Source organism: Bidens hawaiensis, unplaced genomic scaffold (assembly GCF_021521415.1).
Source record: "Bidens hawaiensis isolate Kalapana, Puna unplaced genomic scaffold, B.hawaiensis_p1.1 tig00021328_1, whole genome shotgun sequence".
NCBI classification, from domain to species: domain Eukaryota; kingdom Viridiplantae; phylum Streptophyta; class Magnoliopsida; order Asterales; family Asteraceae; genus Bidens; species Bidens hawaiensis.
In genome coordinates, this window is record NW_027493298.1 from 275,510 (window position 1) to 297,989 (window position 22,480).

The window sequence follows — 22,480 nt, forward strand, 5'->3', positions numbered from 1 at the left end:
AATCAAACCACCCTTCAACTTTAAAAAAAAAATTTCCCGCGCACTCAAATCTTTCCTCAATATGAACGAAACCTAAACATCCAAAAGTATATCCACACCTACTCAAACCCCATGCAAGTCCAAGATATACAGAAATCAACCCCACAAAAGGCCCTAACTACCGACACTTCTACGCCACGAAAACCTATCAAACTCACTATCCTAATACTTCAAAGACACCGACAAACACACCCACAAATGCCTTGAACATATACAAACCAAAGTTTACCCAACTAAGACTCAAAACCCTTCGACCCATACTATGTCAAATCTAAACCATATCGCCACACCGCTTCCATCCAACCATACTGTTGATGTCAAAATAGTAACCCAAACACTCCTTACGAAATACATGTATAGACCAAATCTCAACCCAAACTAACCAAGATAAAAAAATTATCCAACCCATCAACTTAACCCGAATTATCCAACCCATCAACTTAACGCGAGCTCAAATAAGCCAAACCTCACCTATTAGCCCAACCACTACTCACACAAATCATCCAAGCCTAACCCACTCAAAAGACCTAAACACACTCACTCCTTACCAAATTCCCAAACGATTCACTATTCAAAACCTAAAACCTATCCATACACACGCAAGTTTCGTTTTACCATTAATTAATTTATATATATATATATATATATATGTATACCTACATACAACTAGTGTACGTATAACAACCTCATGTGTTCAAATAATCACTTATAGATTATAAACTCTTTCAAGATTAATGGTTTACATGTTATGTCCATATCTTATAAATTATCTTTGTAAAATGTAATATTGTCATGACAACAAAAAATTTGATTATGAGGAATTGCTTTCAAAGATTCTTAAACGATTATATGTATGATTTCAAGATTTTAAATATTGTCACCTAAGGTGATGAACCTCTTAATAACTTTATAAATACGAGGTTTCATTCTGAATGATGAATGCGGGGTTTATTCAGTAAAAAAAGTTAAAATTTACAACTTTCACCATATTGCATAAACTCAATGATCATGGCTTTGCAAATATTTTGAGACGCGCCTATAAATATTTTATATTGTAACACAAATTTTTACTCAATAACAACTTACGCGACTATTACCTCTTATTATCGCAAGCATAATCACTTTATATATTTTATTTTCATCACAATAACTCTATGTATACAAACTCTTTTAACAAATTGGACTTACAAGATTTACTTTTGATAATGAACAAAACCTTTCTTTAGCCAGCAATACCGCGATATATTGATATTATTATATTCATTTTCTTGGAAACAATAAAACGACTTTACTTGAGATTTCATTTTGATGTTATTCTTAAAAAAACCCGCCGAAACCGGTTTTTTCGGGTAGGAACCGAACCGGGTACAAATAGGAACCGGGTTGGAACCGATGGGGAAATACAAATAGGGGAACCGGGTATGATTTTCGGGTACAAAAATACCCAAACCGGGTATTGGGTCCATCGGGTAGGAACTGGAACCGGTTCCGGGTCGGTTCCATCGGGTAGGTTACGGAGCCGGTTTTTTTTGTGCACGTCTAGATTGCACCAATATAATGTTGGTTCATAAGCACGTCTTTCACAACATGTTTTCACGACATATTTATATTGATAAACAATAATGATGTTTTCCAACCCTTAGTATATGAAACTTGCACTCGAGCTCGTTGAGTTAAATCTTGGTTTAAGATCAAAGTTGAGTTTGAGCTCAAGCTTTAAATTAACTCGAGAGTTTTGCAAAACCAATTTCAAGTATAACTTTAAAAAAAAGTCGACCTAAATAACTTGACTTATCTACGTCAGAGGTGGGTAAATAAACCGGTTAACCGAACTAACCTAAAAATCTAACCGGAACCGTACCGGTTTGAAACCGATTATGTAGAAACCGGTTTGGTACCTATTGAAACCGTATATTCAGAACCAGCTTGTAATTTTCTTCATCAAAACCGGTTCCAAACAAGTTAGCCAAACTGAAACCGGTCAAAACACAAACCGAAACTGATCGTAACCTAGTTAAGAAATCGATTTCAACCCGAACCGAAACCGATTTTTGCACCTCTAATCTACACCGATCAAAATGTATAGGAATATCATAAATAGGTGTGCAAACGAGCTCGGCTTGTTTCAAGCTCTATTTTCAAAGCTAAAGCTCGGCTCATGAGTATATTTTCAAGCTCGAGCTCGGCTCAGGATCGGCTCGTTTATTATTTTTCGGTTATTTTTTTATTTAATTATAATTATTTGATATATTTGTTTCTATTATAATTCTATGTATAAAGTAATATATATTATTTAATTTAGCTATTTATATTTATTTTTTCATAATATTATACATACTAATTAATAATTATTAATTATAACAGTCTCACACGAGCCGGTTCAATCTCATTAAATTAAACTCAGGCTCCATCAAGCTTTGTTAACAAGCCGAGCTCGAGTAACACTCGTTTTCACCCTTAATCATAAATAAAGAGACCAAACTGTTATGAATTATTGGTGAATGGTGGATGACACAATTGTTAAACACCTTTATTCACACGAACATGAATTATTGGTGAATGGTGGATGACACAATTGTCAAACATCTTTATTCACACGTTTTATTCACAATTGTCAAACTATTGAAATGTTCATCAATAGTTTAGATTGTCGGTAATTTACTTTTTGCACAGTAGTTTTTGCCTTATAAATAGAATGTATTTGTAACGAAGTGAACTACCCCCCGGTAGAATTAACAATTCACATATATTTCTTCACTCTCTTGTCTCTTAGATATAATAAAGATCAATTATCATTTCAATAATCTTGTTATAATTAGAGCTAGTATTATAACACGTTATCAGCACTAGCCGCTTATATCCTAACCAAGAAAGCAACAAAATGTCAAATATAGCAAAACTCGAATTCCCAGCACTCAACATTTCTGGAGAAAATTATATGTCTTGGACAGCAAATGTCAAAAGACATTTAAAATCTATGGATGTGTTAGACGCAATCCAAGAATACAATGATTGCTCTGACCAGGATAAAGCAAGAGCTGATGTTTTCATCCATAAACATATTGATGAATTGCTACAGCATGAGTATTTTAATTATGATAACCCATATATGATATGGGAAGATTTGAAAAGCAGATTCGGTCATCTAAAGGAAGTTTTACTTCCTACTTCTAGAGATGAATGGAACAGTCTTAGGTTCCAAGATTTTAAGAGGGTAAATGATTACACCTCTGCTTTATACCGAATTTGTTCAAAGCTAGAATTTTGTGGGTATCCCGTAACAGAGGAAGAAAAGTTAGAGAAAACTTTCTCCACGTTTCATGCATCAAATATAAACTTGCAAACACATTATCGTTTGCAGAATTTTAAGAGATACTCTGATCTAAATGCATTACTCCTTGTAGCCGAGAAAAATAATGAATTATTGATGAAAAATCATCAATCTCGTCCCACGGGTTCATTAGCAATACCAGAAGCACATGTTGCTCACAAAAGTTCTCATAAAAATTCTGATCATAAATGGGAACAAAGTCGAGGACGAGGCCGTGGACGTGGACGTGGTCATTTTGACAAAAGGCATTTTAATGATCGTAAGCATCCATTCAAATGGAACAATAACTCTTACGGTCGTGGTCGTGGCCGTGGTCGTGGTCGTAACCAGAGAGCCAATAATTATCATGTCCCACACAATACTAATTCCAACCACCAAAATAAATGGAATGAAGCTGGTAGGTCCGAAAACAATGGCACTTCATGTTTTAGATGTGGAAGTACAAACCACTGGGCAAAGGCTTGTCGCACAGCTCCACATCTGTGTGAACTGTACCAAGCCTCTCTAAAAGGAAAAGAGAAAGAAGTGAACCATGTTGATAACTTTAATAATATCAATGCTGAGCTGAGCGTTGAAGACTTTGGGATGGAACTTTGAAACAAAGTTGCTTGACTACTATAATTAGATGCAATTATTAAGTGTGTTCTCATTATCTTTAATTATGTAGTTTCTCTTCCATGTACTACTTGTGTTTCAATTAAAGTTCTTATTAAAATATCATATGTCTTCGTTATACACTTATTTTTTTTTCTCTTAATATTTTTCAAGATTTAAAATGAAAATCACCGGAGCACAAGATCAAACAAATGAAGAAGATATATGTATAGCGGATAGTGGAGCCACGCATACTATACTTAGATCTAAAAAATATTTTTATGAACTGAAACCAACAAAAGGGATCATCAATACAATATCAGGTCCTACAAACTTGATAGAAGGAGTGGGAAAAGCTAATTTAGCATTACCAAATGGTACAAAGCTCAAAATAGAAAATGCTTTATTTTCCCCAAAATCAACAAGAAATTTGTTGAGTTTCAGAAACATATATCATAATGAATATGATACTCAGTCAAGGACTGTTAGTAATGAAAAATATTTGCATATCATGAGCAAAGATCAAATATTGGAAAAATTGCCAATGCTCCATTCTGGTTTGCATTATACATATATAAATGTGCCTCAAGCACATATGGCAGTCAAAGAAAATTGTTGCGATTCTGGTATCATAAACTTATGGCATGACAGATTAGGCCATCCAGGATCCACAATGATGAAAAGGATCATTGAAAATACACATGGGCATCCACTGAAAGGTCAAAAGATCCATAAAATAGATAAAATGCCTCAATGTACATCTTGTTCTCTTGGAAAATTAATTACAAGGCCTTCGCCATTAAAAGTCGATAAAGAAACACCAATGTTTCTTGAAAGAATTCAAGGTGACATATGTGGACCAATTCATCCACCATGTGGACCATTTAGATACTTCATGGTCTTAATAGACGCATCCAGCAGATGGTCTAATATCTCTTTATTATCGACTCGTAATGTTGCTTTTGCAAAATTTCTTGCTCAAATCATCAAATTACGTGCACATTTTCCGGATTATACCATTAAAAGAGTAAGGCTTGATAATGCGGGATAATTTACATCACATGCTTTTGATGATTATTGCATGTCTGTGGGAATTGTTGTAGAACACCCTGTTGCTCATGTACACACACAAAATGGCTTAGCCGAGTCGTTGATCAAACGCCTTCAGCTAATAGCTAGACCATTAATAATGAGGACAAAACTCCCTGTTTCTATTTGGGGTCAGGCAATTATGCATGCTGGATCATTAATCCGCATGAGACCAAGTGCAAATCATAAATACTCTCCCACACAACTTGTTTCTGGAAATGAGCCAAATATCTCTCATCTTAGAATTTTTGGTTGTGCTGTGTATGTTCCTGTTGCACCACCACAACGCACAAAAATGGGTCCCCAAAGAAGGTTGGGAATATATGTTGGATATGAAACATCTTCCATCATAAGATACCTTGAACCTTTAACAGGTGATGTATTTACAGCACGTTTTGCTGATTGTCATTTTAACGAGACAATGTTCCCAGCATTAGGGGGAGAAATGAAAAAGCAAGAAAGAGATATATCATGGTGTGTGCCATCATTGTTACACCTAGACCCAAGATCAAAACAAAGTGAGACAGAGGTTCAAAAAATAATACATCTACAAGAAATTGCAAATCAGTTACCTGATGCATTTACTGATATAAACAGGGTCACTAAATCTCATATACCAGCTGCTAATGCTCCAGCTCGAGTTGAGATTCCAAGCAAGCAAAACCATAATAATGCGCCTCATGAATCTCAAAAACGTTTAAAACGTGGAACGCCAATCGGTTCAAACGATAAAAATCCTCGAAAAAGAAAGGGTTCTGAGAAGGATACTGACCCTATGGAAGGAATGATTGACAAAACCTTCCCTCAGGAAAGAATAAATGATATAACATTTCCTCAGGAAGAAATAAATGATTCCAATAAAGAATTGTCAATAAACTATGGTAAATCACATATAATGTGGGATCGAGATGAAATGGAAAATATTGATGATATATTTTCTTATTCTGTGGCAAGCGATATCATGGAAGAAAATGATGACCCTGAACCAAAATCTGTAGATGATTGTAAAAATCGACAAGATTGGAACAAATGGAAAGATGCTATGCAAGCTGAATTAAACTCACTAAACAATCGAAAGGTTTTTTGGACCTATTGTCATTACACCAAAGTCAATGAAACCTGTAGGATATAAATGGGTTTTTGTGAGAAAACGAAATGAGAAAAATGAAGTTACAAGATATAAAGCAAGACTTGTAGCTCAAGGTTTTTCTCAGAGGCCAGGAATTGACTATGAAGAAACGTATTCTCCTGTCATGGATGCTATTACGTTTAGATATTTAATCAGCTTAGCAGTCTCTAAATATTTAGAGATGCGCCTTATGGATGTTGTCACAGCTTACTTGTATGGATCACTAGATAGTGACATCTATATGAAAATTCCCGAAGGATTTAAACTCCCCGATGCAATAAGCTCAAAGCCTAAGGAAATGTATTCCATCAAATTACAAAGATCCTTGTATGGACTGAAACAATCTGGAAGGATGTGGTACAATCGTTTGAGTGATTATTTGATAAGCAAAGGATACACAAATAATCTTATTTGTCCATGTGTCTTCATCAAGAAGACAACATCAGGATATGTGATCATAGCTGTGTATGTTGACGATCTAAATTTAATTGGGACACAAAAAGAAATTAATAAAGCAATTGCTCTTTTAAAGAAAGAATTCGAAATGAAAGATCTTGGAAAAACCAAATATTGTCTTGGTTTACAAATTAAGCATACGCATAATGGGATACTTGTGCATCAGTCAACTTATACTGAGAAACTCTTAAAACGTTTCAATATGGACAAAGCAAATCCTTTAAGCACACCGATGGTTGTTAGATCACTCAATGTTGACAATGATCCATTTCGTCCTTGCGAAGATAATGAAGAGATTCTTGGTCCCGAAATACCATACCTCAGTGCAATTGGAGCACTTATGTATCTTACTAACTGTACAAGACCTGACATTTCTTTTGCAGTTAATTTATTGGCAAGATTCAGTTCATCCCCTACTAAAAGACATTGGAATGGCATTAAACATATTTTTCGGTATTTAAAAGGAACTGTTGATTTAGGTTTATTTTATCCTAACGATTCAAAAGAAGGGTTAGTCGGTTATGCAGATGCAGGTTATTTATCTGATCCCCATAAAGCAAAATCTCAAACTGGATATGTATTTAAGAATGGAGGAACTGCGATTTCATGGCGTTCTCGAAAACAAACACTCATTGCAACATCTTCAAATCATGCTGAAGTCATTGCATTGCATGAAGCTTCAAGAGAATGTGTATGGTTAAGATCTATGTCACGACACATATTGATTTCTTGTGGACTAGAGAAAGATCGAATTCCAACTCATATCTATGAAGATAATGCAGCTTGTGTCTCGCAAATGAAGGAAGGATATATCAAAAGTGACAGAACAAAGCATATACCACCAAGATACTTTGAGTATACTCGAGACCTTATTAAAGACAATCAGGTTGAAATGAGATATGTCCAGTCCAGCAACAACTCAGCTGATCTTTTCACAAAAGCACTTCCCACAGCAACATTCAGGAAACATGTTCATGATATTGGCATGCGCCATGTACGAACATTGTAACGACCTGCAATTTGAGGGGGAGCTATATACTGCACTCTTTTTCCCTTAGCTAAAGTTTTTTCCCATTGGGTTTTTCTTTAGCAAGGTTTTTAATGAGGCAGTTCTTCAAGACCCCGACGTTTTGAAATGGTGTCATCCAAGGGGGAGTGTTATGAATTATTGGTGAATGGTGGATGACACAATTGTCAAACACCTTTATTCACACGAACATGAATTATTGGTGAATGGTGGATGACACAATTGTCAAACATCTTTATTCACACGTTTTATTCACAATTGTCAAACTATTGAAATGTTCATCAATAGTTTAGATTGTCGGTAATTTACTTTTTGCACAGTAGTTTTTGCCTTATAAATAGAATGTATTTGTAACGAAGTGAACTACCCCCCGGTAGAATTAACAATTCACATATATTTCTTCACTCTCTTGTCTCTTAGATATAATAAAGATCAATTATCATTTCAATAATCTTGTTATAATTAGAGCTAATATTATAACACAAACATATTATTCCCTCTTTTCTTTTCTTTTCTTTTCTTTTCTTTTAATAATGTCAATCAATCAATCAATCAATCATACCCAGTAAAATCCCACCGACAGCAAAGCTATAGGTAGGGTCTGGGGAGGGTGGGATGTAGGCACACCGTACCTCTATCCAAAGGAATAAAGAGGTGGCTTCCAGAGAGACCCTCGGCTCTAAGTACATGTGTATGAAGCAAAATAAAGGAAATCAAAGTTTAACAGTTATATAAAAACTACTACTAATTATAATAATATTAATAATAAGGTCACAGTTTAACAGCAATATAAAAGCTAATAATAATAATAATAATAATAATAATAATATATGTAAGGGAAATACCATTATGGTATGTGACCTAAATAAGTTAAGTCTAAGCCCTAAGTTATTCAATTCTCTCTAAAAATCCTTAACTTTAATTCTACTTCTCCACGAATTCCTATCCTCAACCATGTCCTCGGAGAGGTTTAGGTCTATCAAATCATGCCTAATCCTCTCATCCCAAGTCAATTTAGGTCGTCCTCTACCCCTTCTCCCCTCTATAGTAATGTTTTCTTTTAATAATGTATCACACATAATCAACCCAACTCTTGTTTCCATCGGACACCCAATCTATCACACACCTCATAGTCAATCAACCTCTATGGCCAGCCTATGGCGAGCCGTGATGGGCGAGTCACCACCCAACCCGGACGACTACGACGGAATCGAGTACTGGTCAAACCCGGAGCGCACCGGCTGGCTCACCAAACAAGGCGAGTACATCAAAACCTGGCGCCGCCGCTGGTTCGTTCTCAAACAAGGCAAACTCTTCTGGTTCAAGGACGCCATCGTCACTCGCGGATCTAGGCCACGTGGCGTCATACCTGTCGCCACCTGTCTCACCGTCAAAGGAGCCGAAGACGTTATTAATAAACAGTTCGCGTTTGAGCTGTCCACTCGTTCGGACACCATGTTCTTCATTGCGGATTCGGAGAAAGAGAAGGAGGATTGGATTAATTCCATCGGACGGTCCATCGTGCAGCACTCGAGGTCAGTTACTGCTAATGAGATCGTTGATTACGATAGTAATAATAATAATAATAGGTGATTTTATTGTTATTGTTATTGTTGTTATTAGTTTCTGGTTTTTGTGAGCGTACATGTATAATCTGGTATTGTGAGCTTTTGGTTTGTTTGGTTGTGAATCTAATTACTGTTATAATTATAATGATTTCGTTGTTAATTTGATAATCGAGATGGATAATTGAGATGTTGAATTCGCCGATTCGTCTCGTTTTGTGTCGGTAAAGGTTGAAATTAGGGGTTTTTTTTGTATGATTGATGATCCAGATTATATTGCTTACACAAACTGCAATTGTTATTAATTTTGGTTATATTGCTTGTTTATTGAGCTAGAATATGCACAAACTCTTTCTAAACGATCAATTAAAGGGCTAGCAGTGTAGCTTGTTGCCTAGTTGTCTTTTGTATATGTGTAAACACTATCTTTTAGCAGGTTTGTAAAACTCGCTAGGCGGTCCCTAGGCGGCTGACCCTCTTGTAAGGAGTATTCGGAGTACTCGGCTTGTACTTGGACATGATAAATATAGCATAAAATAATTATTGGATATTATATATATATATATATATACACCTATTCTAATAAAGTAAAATAATTGTGACACGTGTCAGTTTGTGGTTAATCCTTACAATTTTTTTCCCTCCAAAACTTATATATGGTAAATATAAAAAATTATTCACTTTCCTTACATTATATTTATATTATATCTAATTAAATTATTCACTTTTATTTAAACTCTATTTGTATTATATCTATACATTTTTATACAAATAAATATTTACATATTATACTAATGTACATTGTTAGAATATATATTTCACAACATACTTGGTGAAATTCAAAAATCTACAACAAACCATGTTTATTAAATATTGAAAATTTGTGTAAGAGTTTAGCTTTATCTTTCACATCGAAAGGCCTCATTGTTTTAAATTTTCATTCAGTGGCATTGCTTCATTATCGTATATTGATTGTAGAACAACTCATTCTCGATTTAAAAGTCAAATATATTTAATGATATAACACAACTATATTTGTAATACATTTTTTACATAATATAAAGAGGCTTAGTTAATTTATCCCATGTAATACACGGGTTTCTAAAGCTAATATATATATATATATATATATATATATATATATATATGTTAAGACAAACATAATTCACGTCAAAATAAGCATAATTCATATGAAAAAAAAAAGCATAATTCAAAAAATTTGTGTTTTGTTGTTATTTTTAATATTTTACTTAAAAAGAGTAAAAAAACTAATTGGTGGCCGAGTACTCCGACTTTTGACCGAGTTAGACCTTGGCGAGTAATAGTTGCTGAGTTGGGAAAAGGCGGCAAGGTTGATGTCCGAGGACCTTGGAATCTCCCGATTCCAAGGCCTTGGAATCCGACTTTTATAACACAACTTTTTAGTGAAAAATAATTTCTACTATTAGCAGTATTGGAATGCAAGCAGTAATGTTGACCAAATTTGAATATCTTGTTAGTAAAATGATCGATTTTCGCTGTGTTTTGCATTCTATGAATGCATCAATTGAGTTTCCACATTGGAAATTTACTGATTTTGTAATAAGAGATCTGATTTTGTGTGATTCATGTGGTCCATTTTGATATCAAATTAGGCTGTTTGATGACACATGTCCTTCAGTTTCAATAGCTGTAGCAAACATTGCTACATAATGTGATGTCTTTTGCGTCTTATCCTAAAAGAATCACACTCTGTGGTGGTTATGCTTTTGTATATCTTCTATCAAGTGGGAATCACAATAATAGTGTCATTTTCATGGTCTATGGAATACTGTAGTGACCATATCTTCATATTCTGTTCATACTATATTTAAATTAATACAATGTAGGTTGGTACAAAAAAAAATTAAACATACTATAGTTAAATTCATATTCTTTTCATGTGGTATACATGCTCGATCATAAAATTCACGTGTTTTTGATGATGATTAAAGTGATAATGTGTAAGTCAAATGCTAGTTAATCGTAACCGAAAACCAAAGTGGTCAAAACAAGATTACAACAGAGGTACAGGATTGACGCCGTGGATCAGCCGTACGCCAATTGTGTTGTCTCAAAACCGGAGCATTGTGATCAAAAGGATCCACAGTTGATGAGGTTCAAGTAAAAACTCAAGATATACACTGTCCATATGCACCGTCCAACCATAAATCTTAAGATTGAATCAATGCAAATAATTTAAGTCAAACTTCCACAATAATATGGGGATACAGTTTAGTCTCTAAAACTGTATAAGTTTTAAAAATGACATATTTTTTATAAATTTAAGTTTCTAAAAATATGATACAAAATTAATTTGGAGGAGAATGTTCTTCAAAAAGTTTTAAAATGGGAGGTGACCAAGAATTTTTTTAGCTTATTGAAAAAGATGCATTGCGCTTTGAGCCATGGTCATTTTCTCATTATTGTGGGTCAAATTTCGCTCTTTGCAACCAACTTAATTCGGTATTTTAGACCTTAGGGCTTAGATAAATGATGAACGGGCTGACTAAAACATCAAAGTTGATCTTTTGAAGGTTAGTCTCGAAGGGCTGTAACGATGACGCTAACATATGGTTTAATGACTTAATCACCGTTTATTAAATTAAAACCAAGGAGAGAGTGGGTAAAGTACCTCTTGACACCAGACGGAGGATGAAATGATAAAATGCTCGTAACTGACTATTTATCTCTAATGTGGGGTGTACAAAATGGATTTTAAGTGTGGGTATGTGATACCGAAGATGAAAATATTATTCAATCAACATAAGAATAGTTTTTATGGATTATATGTTATTGTTATTGCAAAGCGTTACTAAGCGAGTAGTCACCCCTTTAAATTTCTCACTAGAAAAGTAATCATAACAGTTTTCTTCTCAGTTCTCACCCTTACAAATCTCATGTGATCATAGTATGATAGATGATTCTACCTCACCAGTATGGGCGATAAAACAAAATATTACAATGAACTGGTTACACGCTCTTTCCCTTGATGTCTTTACACTTGTGTATCTTGGCAATTATATTGAATTTATAGAATTACTCAACGATACGAAAAATCTTTCTAATTTCAAAAGTGTAAGGGATAGGTTTTGAAAGGTTAAAATGGGATGCTCAAACACCCGATGAGAAAAAAGAAAAGACAAACAAAAACAATCCATATGAAGGGTGGTTGAGATCTACGGTAGGATCGTGTATCGTCCGAGCCTCTTCTGTCATGTTAACATGCCTCAAAAACATATGCATTTATAAATATCCAAAATATTGATTTTAACTCTTTTAAACATTAACTTTTTAACAACTCTTTAAACATTATTTAATTTCCACAAAATAATATAATTTTGTTCTGATAATGTTTTAGACATAAAGAGAATTAGTAAACTGTCAAAATTGTCCTTGAGATTTAGTCACTTTTACGATTTTCATCCGAAAAGATATATTTTCTTTTATGCAATTGGACCCTTTAGGTTTCCCAATTGTTAATTCAGACAGTTTTTTAACGTTAGATGAGGAGCAAATTTGTCTTTTAAGTCTATTTAATATTATATTTAGTTTTAGAACTTCATAGACTTCTTCTTCCCCATAAACCCGTCACCACCATCAAACCCGTCTTGAATAACTATCTTCGTCGTTCTTCTCCAATTGAAGCCACATCCACCTTTTTCCGGTAGATGGGAGCGTTAAACAAGAATTGTGGTGAGGAGGTGGAGGCCAGTTGATGAGGTGGAGACAATTTAATATTTATGTGTTAATGTTAAAAATATACAGAGTTATTGATTTGGATGTCATTGGCAACAATGGTAAACCTAAAATGTCTAATTGCAAACAAAAAAAGAAAAGAAAAAAAAAACTTTTAGACGGATGTTGGAAAAGTGATCAAAACTCATTGATGATTTTAACACTTTACTCTTTTTTTATAAATATATATACATATTAAGCGGTTTTTCTTCTTGTAAGACCCATTTACCATTTGTTTCTTTACACTTTGAAAGATCATTATCCAATTTGTTTTGGTTTGACTTGTTTTGATTTTGAGATTACTCTTCTTATATATGGTATTATGTTAACGCAATATTCATTTCTCATTGTTGAAGGCGTGATTATGGTAGTTGTTTCAAATATGATATGGTTGATGCACGATACACAATACATAAACGGTGGGCTTCCTTTCAACGTGGCTTTGTTGAATGTTGAATTTGAACTTGTAAACTCATTAATGCGGGCTTCCTTTCAACGTGACATAAACTATGGTCCTTCTTTATTGTATAACCGTACTAACGATAGTAAACAAAAGACTTTAACATGATCTGGTTAATGTTGAACGTTAATTTGATGTCGGTTCATGGTCTGATCGTGGACCACGAGACAAATGGTCATATAGATCAAATAACTATTTTTTCGGTTTTTAAGACACAAAACTTTGTTTTTAGTGGAACTGAGTTTGCAATCCAAAAGGGGGCTATAAGGCGCTTGTTGTCCGATTATTTGTCACTGAATTGCAATCTTTTTACTTTGAGCAATACAAGTAATAAATGGGACAAAATATTAATTTGGAAGGCTTAAAACGTGAACTTCAAATTCTAGTTTATTAAATCATAAATATTTTATTTTTACTTAATTAACGATGCTACCTTTTTAGACATAATATTTTCATTGGGTCGTTGTCTTTCACTTTTTTCACGTTTTTGGCCTTTGGGGTTGTGAAATGTTAACATAGTTTTCTATATAGTAGTGTTAATTTTGGAATATGTATATGCGTATTCATTTAAAAAACATGTTTAATAGATAAATCAAAATCATAAATAAATATAATTGTCACAAAACTCTTATCTTTCTGAACCATCAAATTTTATTAATTAATAAATAAACACTAAACTAGCAAGGCGCTAGACTATATTTAAACACGAAAACAACCCGCCAAAATATCATACAACACATTTTAGTTATAGGTATTCCTTTATTGAATCATATTTAAAAAATGTTTGAAATTCAATATATTCCCACGTGATAATATATTAATTTATATATTAATTATAAATTACTTTTTTGCCTTTTCAATTTCAAACTTTAATAAATCCCACTTTAAGGAAACCAATTTCAGTACATCAAGGAAACCGTAATTCAATTCATGGAAAAAAATTTAAAATTCATAAAACATAAAAGCTGGTATTCAACAAACATAGAAATATATTTATTCGTATAGATATAGACAATTAGAGGAAAAATTAATATTACACACGTGATTGATCTGCACCTTTTTAAACCGTTACCTTATATAAATTGTTCCTTTTATGACATAAAAGGTGATAAAAACATAAAACCCCAAAAATACAAAAATCATAAAAACACTAAAGAATGTACAAATATTATTCCGAAACGTACAAGTGGTATATGCATAGACAGTGTGAAAATCATGATTATGAATCTGGACAATATATTTTGTAAGTAGAAACACAGCAGTCGTAAAGCAGCATCTCAGCTCCCGGAGCTCCGACCTGCATTAATTTCTGTGTCTATATATCATATATCTATATCTATATCTATATATATATAGACACACATACACATTCATTTCATGTATGTATCTATCTGTATCTTACAGTGAGAATCTTCAGGTGCATTTTGAAGTCAGTGAATACTGAATAATGCAATCCCTAGCTTTTAACTTCCGTTCGTCACCGTCATTTCACCGGTTTTCTCCGCCGTTGAACGGCGAATGCTCCGGTGGAAGTAGAAACAGACGCGGTTCGCTTTCGTTTCGTGTTCGTAGTCCGGTTCGATGTGTTCTTCAGTCTCCGTCTGTAGGTAATATTTTTTTAATGTGTTTAGCTGATTTCAATTGGAAATGTGTTTCGGAATTAGGTTTTTTAGTTGATTGATTATTATGATTATGAATTTAACTAGTTTTAGTTGATTGATTATTATGATTATTAATTTTCAGTCTCCGTCTCTATGTAATGTTTTAACTTTTAATGCGTTTGAGGTATTGCATTGAGTTGTTTTGATTACCAGTAGTTGATTTAGGTAATTAGGTCTCGTTGTTTAGTTGATTTGAATCGGAAACGTGTTTCGGAATTAGGTTGTTTAGTTGATTGATAACGAGTTTAACTAGTTTTGAAAGGTGATGAAGCATTGGTAACTGATTTTCGGTCTCGTTAATTGGAAATGTGTTTCAGAATTAGGTTTTTTAGTTGATTGATAATGAGTTTAACTAGTTTTGGAAGGTGATGAAGCATTGGTACCTAATTTTCGGTCTCGTTGTTTAGTTGATTTAAATTGAAAATATGTTTCGGAATTAGGTTGTTTGGTTGATTGATAACGAGTTTTAACTAGATTTGAAAGGTGATGAAGCATTAGTAACTAATTCGAGGTTGTGTTGTTTAGCTGATTTAAATTGAAAATGTGTTTTGGTATTAGGTTGTTTAGTTGATTGATAACGAGTTTAACTAGTTTTGAAAGGTGATGAAGTATCAGTAACTAATTTTAGGTCTTGTTGTTCAGCTGATTTATATCAGAAATCTGTTTTGGATTAGGGTTTTTAGTTGATTGATAACAAGTTTAACTAATTTTGGAAAGCGATGAATAACTAAATTTGATTTTCAACATTTTATTTCTAGTTGCCGATGAAGCGAAATTTGTCGAAGCTTCAAGGAAAGGAAATTTGGTGCCACTTAAAAAGTGCATATTCGCCGATCACTTAACGCCGGTGCTAGCTTACCGTTGTCTGGTCAACGAAGATGATAAAGAGGCTCCTAGCTTCCTTTTTGAGTCGGTGGAGCCTGGTTTCAAATCCTCACAAGTTGTAAGATTAATGTTTTTAATCTCTTTCGGTTTGTTGGTTGTGTATGATTTTCTGACATGGTGATTTCAATTTGTTAGGGTCGGTACAGTGTGGTAGGGTCTAATCCAACACTTGAAATTATTGCTAAAGAAAACAGTGTGACAATTGTGGATCACGAGAAAGGAAGTTCTATTCAGAAGGTTGTTGATAACCCTATGGAAATTCCAAAAAGTCTCTGATAGTTGGAAACCTCAGCTTCTTGATGATCTTCCTGATACATTTTGCGGTATGATATACAACTCTTTATTTACTGCTAGTACAGGTTCTTAAATGTGCATCTTCATGTAGAAATGAAGGGTGTGATTTAATCCTCATGTGGCAGGGTAGTTGAACAAAGTGTAGGACATAATTAAACATTGTTTGTTAGTTGGAATGCATCTTTTTTGCGTCCGGTTCTTGCTGTCGTGTTTCATAGCTTTTGACCAGGCGACCGTTCATTGTACTTTGTAGATACGCATTTAATCATTATGTTAAATTTTGGTATTGTTTGGTAGAACATTAATTGCTTGCTTCCTCATTTAACCTCAAATGCATTAAGAGGGGGGGGGGGGGGGTAAATTGACCAAATCATGATGTTGACTTGTATACTAACAAAAAGTTTATAATTTACATGCATAAGTGACATTTTAAAGGATCTTATTGTAACTTTGGACTGCTTTACGTATAGGTGGATGGGTCGGTTACTTTTCATACGACACAGTTCGTTATGTGGAGAAGAAAAAACTCTTGTTTATAGATGCACCACCAGATGACAGGAATCTAGCTGATATTCATCTTGGATTGTATGAAGATGTGATTGTTTTCGATCATGTGCAAAAGGTACTCATATCATAATAATATACTTTTTCTTCATTAAACTTTTATCATAATAAATAATTTTGATCTCCAGAAAGCATATATTATTCACTGGGTGAGGCTTGAAAAGTATGCATCCACTGAAGAAGCTTATAAAGATGGACTAAAACGACTGGAAATATTGGCGTCTAAAGTACATGATATTGATCTGTAAGTCACTTATCTTCTATATAGCATTCGGATTCTATTATCCATATATTCACACAAGTTTCAATCATTAGGCCAAAGTTAGCTCCGGGTTCTGTTGAATTAAGCACACAACAATTTGGAACTCCTTTAAACGAGTCTAGCATGACCAGTGAAGGATACAAAGCAGCAGTATTACAAGCAAAAGAACACATTCTTGCAGGTGATATCTTCCAAATTGTTTTAAGTCAACGCTTTGAACGCCGCACGTTTGCAGATCCGTTTGAGATTTACCGAGCATTAAGAGTCGTGAATCCAAGTCCATACATGACTTATTTGCAGGTACATTGTTTATAATTAATCTTTTTCAGTTATTGTTCTCACTTAACTTTTTGTGATGCTTCATGTTATCAGGCTCGTGGGTGTATCTTGGTTGGTTCAAGTCCAGAAATTCTCACTCGTGTGAAAAATGTCAGTTATCAGTTTCCTTCTTTTAGTTATAGATAATCTTATTATTGTAAAACTTCAAAAAGATTTATAAACATTTATTTATCTTTTGACAGAGTGCGGTTGTTAATCGACCTTTAGCTGGGACTGTTAGAAGAGGAAGGACTCCTGATGAGGATGAACAGTTGGAGAAGATGCTGTTAAAAGATGAAAAGCAATGCGCAGAACACATCATGCTGGTTGACTTAGGGAGGAATGATGTTGGAAAGGTACTTTGACTTTTTAGTTTGACTAGTTCAAAATGTTGACTTTGTTGATTCTGACATATGACTCGGATGCAGGTCACAAAACCTGGCTCAGTTAACGTGGAAAAGCTTATGAACATTGAACGGTACTCCCATGTGATGCATATTAGTTCCACCGTAAGACACTACTATTTTGTCTGTTGTTTCTGTAATTTCAACTCGTCTATTTATTAATGAATCAATCTGGGTTGTGTTTTTATCGCAAACGGGTAACATAAAAATATTTAGCTAGAACGGGTTGAAAGTCAACAAAACAATTCCATTTTTAATGCATACACTTTTCAAAGATTTATAATTTTCATCATAATATTGTTTTTGTAATAACTATTAACACATTAACTATTTAAAAAAAAAGTGCTGGTCAACACGACCTGGCCCATGTTGACTTTGATCTGTTTGAGCCTAAACCCGTTACTCTAAATTTCAAACTTACCACCTCTAGTTAGATTCTTCAACACTATACATCAACTGGTTTATTTATAATTGGTTTAAGAATTCATATTATTTATAATTAAATCATTATTGCTTCTTTTCGGTTGTTAAAGGTGACTGGTGAGTTGCTGGATCATCTGACTTGCTGGGACGTTCTTTCTGCTGCACTTCTGGTTGGAACTGTTAGTGGTGCTCCAAAGGTTTGCTCTTTATACCATTGCCTTCTAAAAGTTGAAAAATTGGCGGGTCGGGTAGCAGGTCAAATTGGGTTGGGTCATTTTTTTATAATTTTTTAATCAAATAGGGTCAAGTTTATCCCAAAACACTTTTTATTCAAAAATTATTATTTCAGTTAAAAATTATAGTTTATCCCAAAATAACTTTTGTCCAAAAAAATTTATTTTAATGAAATTTTATATGAATCAATCACTTATGAGATATAGCATTAAAAATATAATTTCTGGGACTTTTGACCCAGTTAATTTTTAGTTAGTTTTTGCATTGAGATTTAATGCATTAAACATGCAACTTTTGATTTTGACCCGCTTTGTTTTTATCTAGTTTTTTTTTTCCATTAAGATTTAATGCATTGAAAATACAATTTTCGAGACTGTTGGCCCGTTTTCTTTTTAAGTTCATTTTTTTTCATTTTTACCTGTTAGAGATAAAAAATAACCCAAATAGATGGTTGAAATCGCCATCTCTATTGGATTCCCGTAAAATCTAAAAAAATAATATTTTTTATTGAATAAAATGATTGTGAGGTTTTATACACCAGAAGTACATTTTTTATACTTTCGGCACGTTTCCTTTTCAGCTATTTTTTTTTATTTTACCTGTTTGAGCCGTTAACGATAAATCATAACCCGGCCCAAAAAGAAGTAAATGGGTCCAAATTAACACCTCTGTTAGTGAAGGTTCTAAACTCAAAACTCTTAACACACCAATCTGATGCAGGTGAAGGCAATGGAACTAATTGATAAACTAGAAGTTACAAGACGTGGGCCCTACAGTGGCGGGTTCGGGTGGGTATCCTTTTCAGGGGAGATGGACGTGGCCCTGTCCCTCAGGACCATGGTGTTCCCAGCGGGAACCCGTTATGACACAATGTACTTGTACAAAGAAGACAGCAAGAGGAAGCAGTGGGTGGCTTACCTTCAAGCAGGTGCGGGTATTGTAGCCGACAGTGTTCCAGAGGATGAGCAACAAGAGTGTGAAAACAAAGCGGCTGGTCTGGCTCGAGCCATTGATCTAGCCGAGTCAGCCTTTTGTGAGTGAGTTAAGGTTGGGTTGTTAATCTGTTCAGAACTAGAATGTGGTTGGTTATGTTAATTGCATGTGGGAAATGCAATTATGTTGCTAGTGCAAAACAATTGCTTTTATATCTATTTATGTTTAAATTTAGTTTCTTGACATAAATACCTTTTAGAAAAGTTTATTAAATTGGTCAACAATGAGCATGTCCGATTGAGGTTCGGATTCGGTTAAAAAAACATATATTATAACCCGAATATATTAGTATAAAAACTGAAATAAACAAGCTGAACCTGAGCCTAAGACAAGCCCGACCTTGAAAAACAACTCACGAGCCGAGTTGAAGCTTTCTTAAGTTAAACGAGTTGACAAGCTTGAGCTCACCGCAGTTCATGACACCCCTTAGCTCTTAGCAACTAATTGTTTATAAAAGAAACCTTAAGTGATATATATCATAGTTATACATCATGTTGTCGAGCTAGAACTTGTTTGCCACACGAATGATCATAATCTTTATTATTCCACTACACTAAAGAGCTCTGAGCTCTTGTATTGTACTAATATCACTAAAGACTTGTAATTGATTCACTTGTGAAAGGGAAGGGATAAGGCAAACAAACAAGTACTCTCATCACTAAAACTAATACTCCCAATGCAACATACTTATTATCGGGCTCGCTTATTTCTTCAGCCAGTGGAGCAATCGGCCCGCGCTGTAAAAAGAATATCAAAACTAACCAATAAAACGCCACGTCATCTGTTAATGATAATAGCCCCAGCAACACAACAGAAGCAGCCGATAAATGATACGCAGCCTGCAAAACACAACCAAAGTGTTCATAACTTCATATCGTTGAAAATAAACCAAAACTATTTCGACCCAAACTAGCCCGGCCGGCCCATTTCAAACAAAATAAGCATCATGAAGCGAAGAATGGAACCTTTCGGCCCCATATTGCAAAAGATATTCGGCCACCATCTAGCTCGCCTGCAGGAATGTTGTTAATTGCATTAATGAGAAGCCCGCCCAAGCCCAAATCGCTAACGGGCTGACTGATATAATTGCTTGAAGAAACACTAACCAGACCCCGGGCAGATTACTGGTAACCTGGGGGTTAGATAGATGTTTCCCACGAGGGGTTAGACCCTTGGAAGATGGTTCTTCTGATAACCTGCAAAACAGACACCGTGAGCTTGTCACTGAGAAGGGGGGGTTCCTCCTTGTGACCACCCTCCGGCGTGAGGATCAGACTAGATTGCTCTTTAAATATAAAAGTATATTAAGAGATTGCTAGAGCAGATATCAGGTATATATGATAAGATAAGATGTTCATACCATTGGGGTATTTATAGCCGAAGGTAGGTTTCCAAGGGGTTTAGCCGGCCCAACACGCTACCAACTGTAACCTATGCACGTGCCCTGCCTGTGAGTGGTGGATAGGTAGCGGCTGACACAGAGCAGGCGTGTCGTGCACTCTTCCTCTTCTGCCAACTACAGGCTAGGCACGTGGTATGGCAGGAGTTGGTGGGTAGGCGGCGGCTATTGGTCACAGTGCTGTGGCGTGCTGTCTGCCATGCTGCTGTCAGTGAGCTGTCGCATTCTTGGTCAGATCTTTTGTCTGTACCTCGTCAGGTATCACACAAAAGATCCTCCATCATACGGACTGGCTCATTTAGGCGGGAGTTTTCCCCCTCCCGCCTTTGCTCATTCCTTCAGGTGACACTGGGGAGAGTTAAGTGCCTTGTGCGTGTAGCCATGCTGCGCGGGTGGCCTTCCCTAATGGCTTGTATCCGAGGCTGCGGGGACAGGCGGAGTCCTTCACCATTGGGAGGCATTTCCTGCGGGACCAGCTTGCGTACTGCGCGTAAGGACGTTACGTCTCTGAGCATGGTTGGTCCTGCGGATCCAGTTGGTCTCTGCGCAGACGTCCCTGTTTAAGGTGAGTCTTGCGGGTCCAACTGGGCTCTGCTGGGACCTACCTCTTCAAGTCCCCCCAGTCCAATGTTCTTCTCATGAGTGTTTAATAAAATGAGGTGAACTTTTGGACTTGAGCAAAGGGTTTTTGAAAAGGGTTTTGTAAGGTTTTCCATGGGGATTCTTTCCGCGGAAGTCCTTGTCACTTGCAGAAATGCCCGAGTTTCCTGCTTGGTCTTTGGGTATGATGCGGGTAGGTCTGTAACCTCCTCGCAAGTCAGGAGCATTGAGTCCCAGTTGTATGTATTTTCCATGAGGTTTTGGTAGTTTTGAACATAGTGATCAATTATGTTAAGACCACCAATTCCATGTTGGAGCTTCAAACAACGTAGTTCTCGACGTTCCCGCTATGCGGGGATGTTATTTCCGTTTCCGCAAGCATTGCCCGGAAGATCCTTCTTGGTTTCAATTCCCAGCGGAGCGCTAGGTATGTGAAGGGTTTTGCCTTAACACTGTACCTGTGCTCGTCTTACGGTTACTTTACTTCCAAGGTATTCCTGGCGTCAATTCCCTGCGGGTGTTAGGTATGTGAAGGGTTTTGCCTTTACACTGTACCCGCACCCGTCTTATAGTTACTTGGTTGCCGAGGTACTTGGCTTCAATTCCCTGCGGGTGCTAGGTATGTGAAGGGTTTTGCCTTGACACTGTACCCGCATCCGTCTTACGGTTACTTGTTCACCAAGGTTTTCTTGGCTTCAATTCCCTGCGGGTGTTAGGTATGTGAAGGGTTTTGCCTTAACACTGTACCCACAGCCGTCTTACGGTTATTTGTTTGCCAAGGTTTATTTGGCTTCAATTCCCTGCGGGTGCTAGGTATGTGAAGGGTTTTGCCTTTACACTGTACCCGCATCCGTCTTACGGTTACTTGCTTGCCAAGGAGTAAGGGGTATTTTCCCGCTTACTTTTTAATATTTTCGAATTTTGAATTTTGAAATTCGAAGAGTTGGTGAAAAGATAAGTCCAAACCTCTGAAACGTCGTGCGACGGTTTCTTCTGA

General features: G+C 35.5%; 1 protein-coding gene and 1 pseudogene across 2 annotated transcripts; both read left to right on the plus strand.

Annotated features, from left to right (window-relative positions):
• Positions 1 to 8,724: 8,724 nt before the first annotated feature.
• LOC143563169 (pleckstrin homology domain-containing protein 1-like) lies at positions 8,725 to 9,433 on the plus strand. The gene has a single exon (XM_077050775.1). It carries the CDS (start codon positions 8,812 to 8,814, stop codon positions 9,256 to 9,258), a length of 447 nt encoding a protein of 148 aa, XP_076906890.1. The 5' UTR covers positions 8,725 to 8,811; the 3' UTR covers positions 9,259 to 9,433.
• A 5,265-nt stretch (positions 9,434 to 14,698) lies between these two features.
• On the plus strand, positions 14,699 to 19,642 carry LOC143563191 (anthranilate synthase alpha subunit 1, chloroplastic-like; annotated as a pseudogene). The gene is made up of 11 exons (XR_013140617.1): positions 14,699 to 15,053; positions 15,866 to 16,050; positions 16,128 to 16,315; positions 16,757 to 16,908; positions 16,979 to 17,094; positions 17,166 to 17,412; positions 17,485 to 17,541; positions 17,634 to 17,786; positions 17,859 to 17,939; positions 18,368 to 18,454; positions 19,212 to 19,642. The product of XR_013140617.1 is annotated as an anthranilate synthase alpha subunit 1, chloroplastic-like (transcript).
• The last annotated feature ends 2,838 nt before the right edge of the window (positions 19,643 to 22,480 follow it).

Bases quoted from the DNA above. Each gene is read 5' to 3' on its own strand.
- LOC143563169 (XM_077050775.1), top strand. From the start codon at position 8,812: ATGGCCAGCCTATGGCGAGCCGTGATGGGCGAGTCACCACCCAACCCG.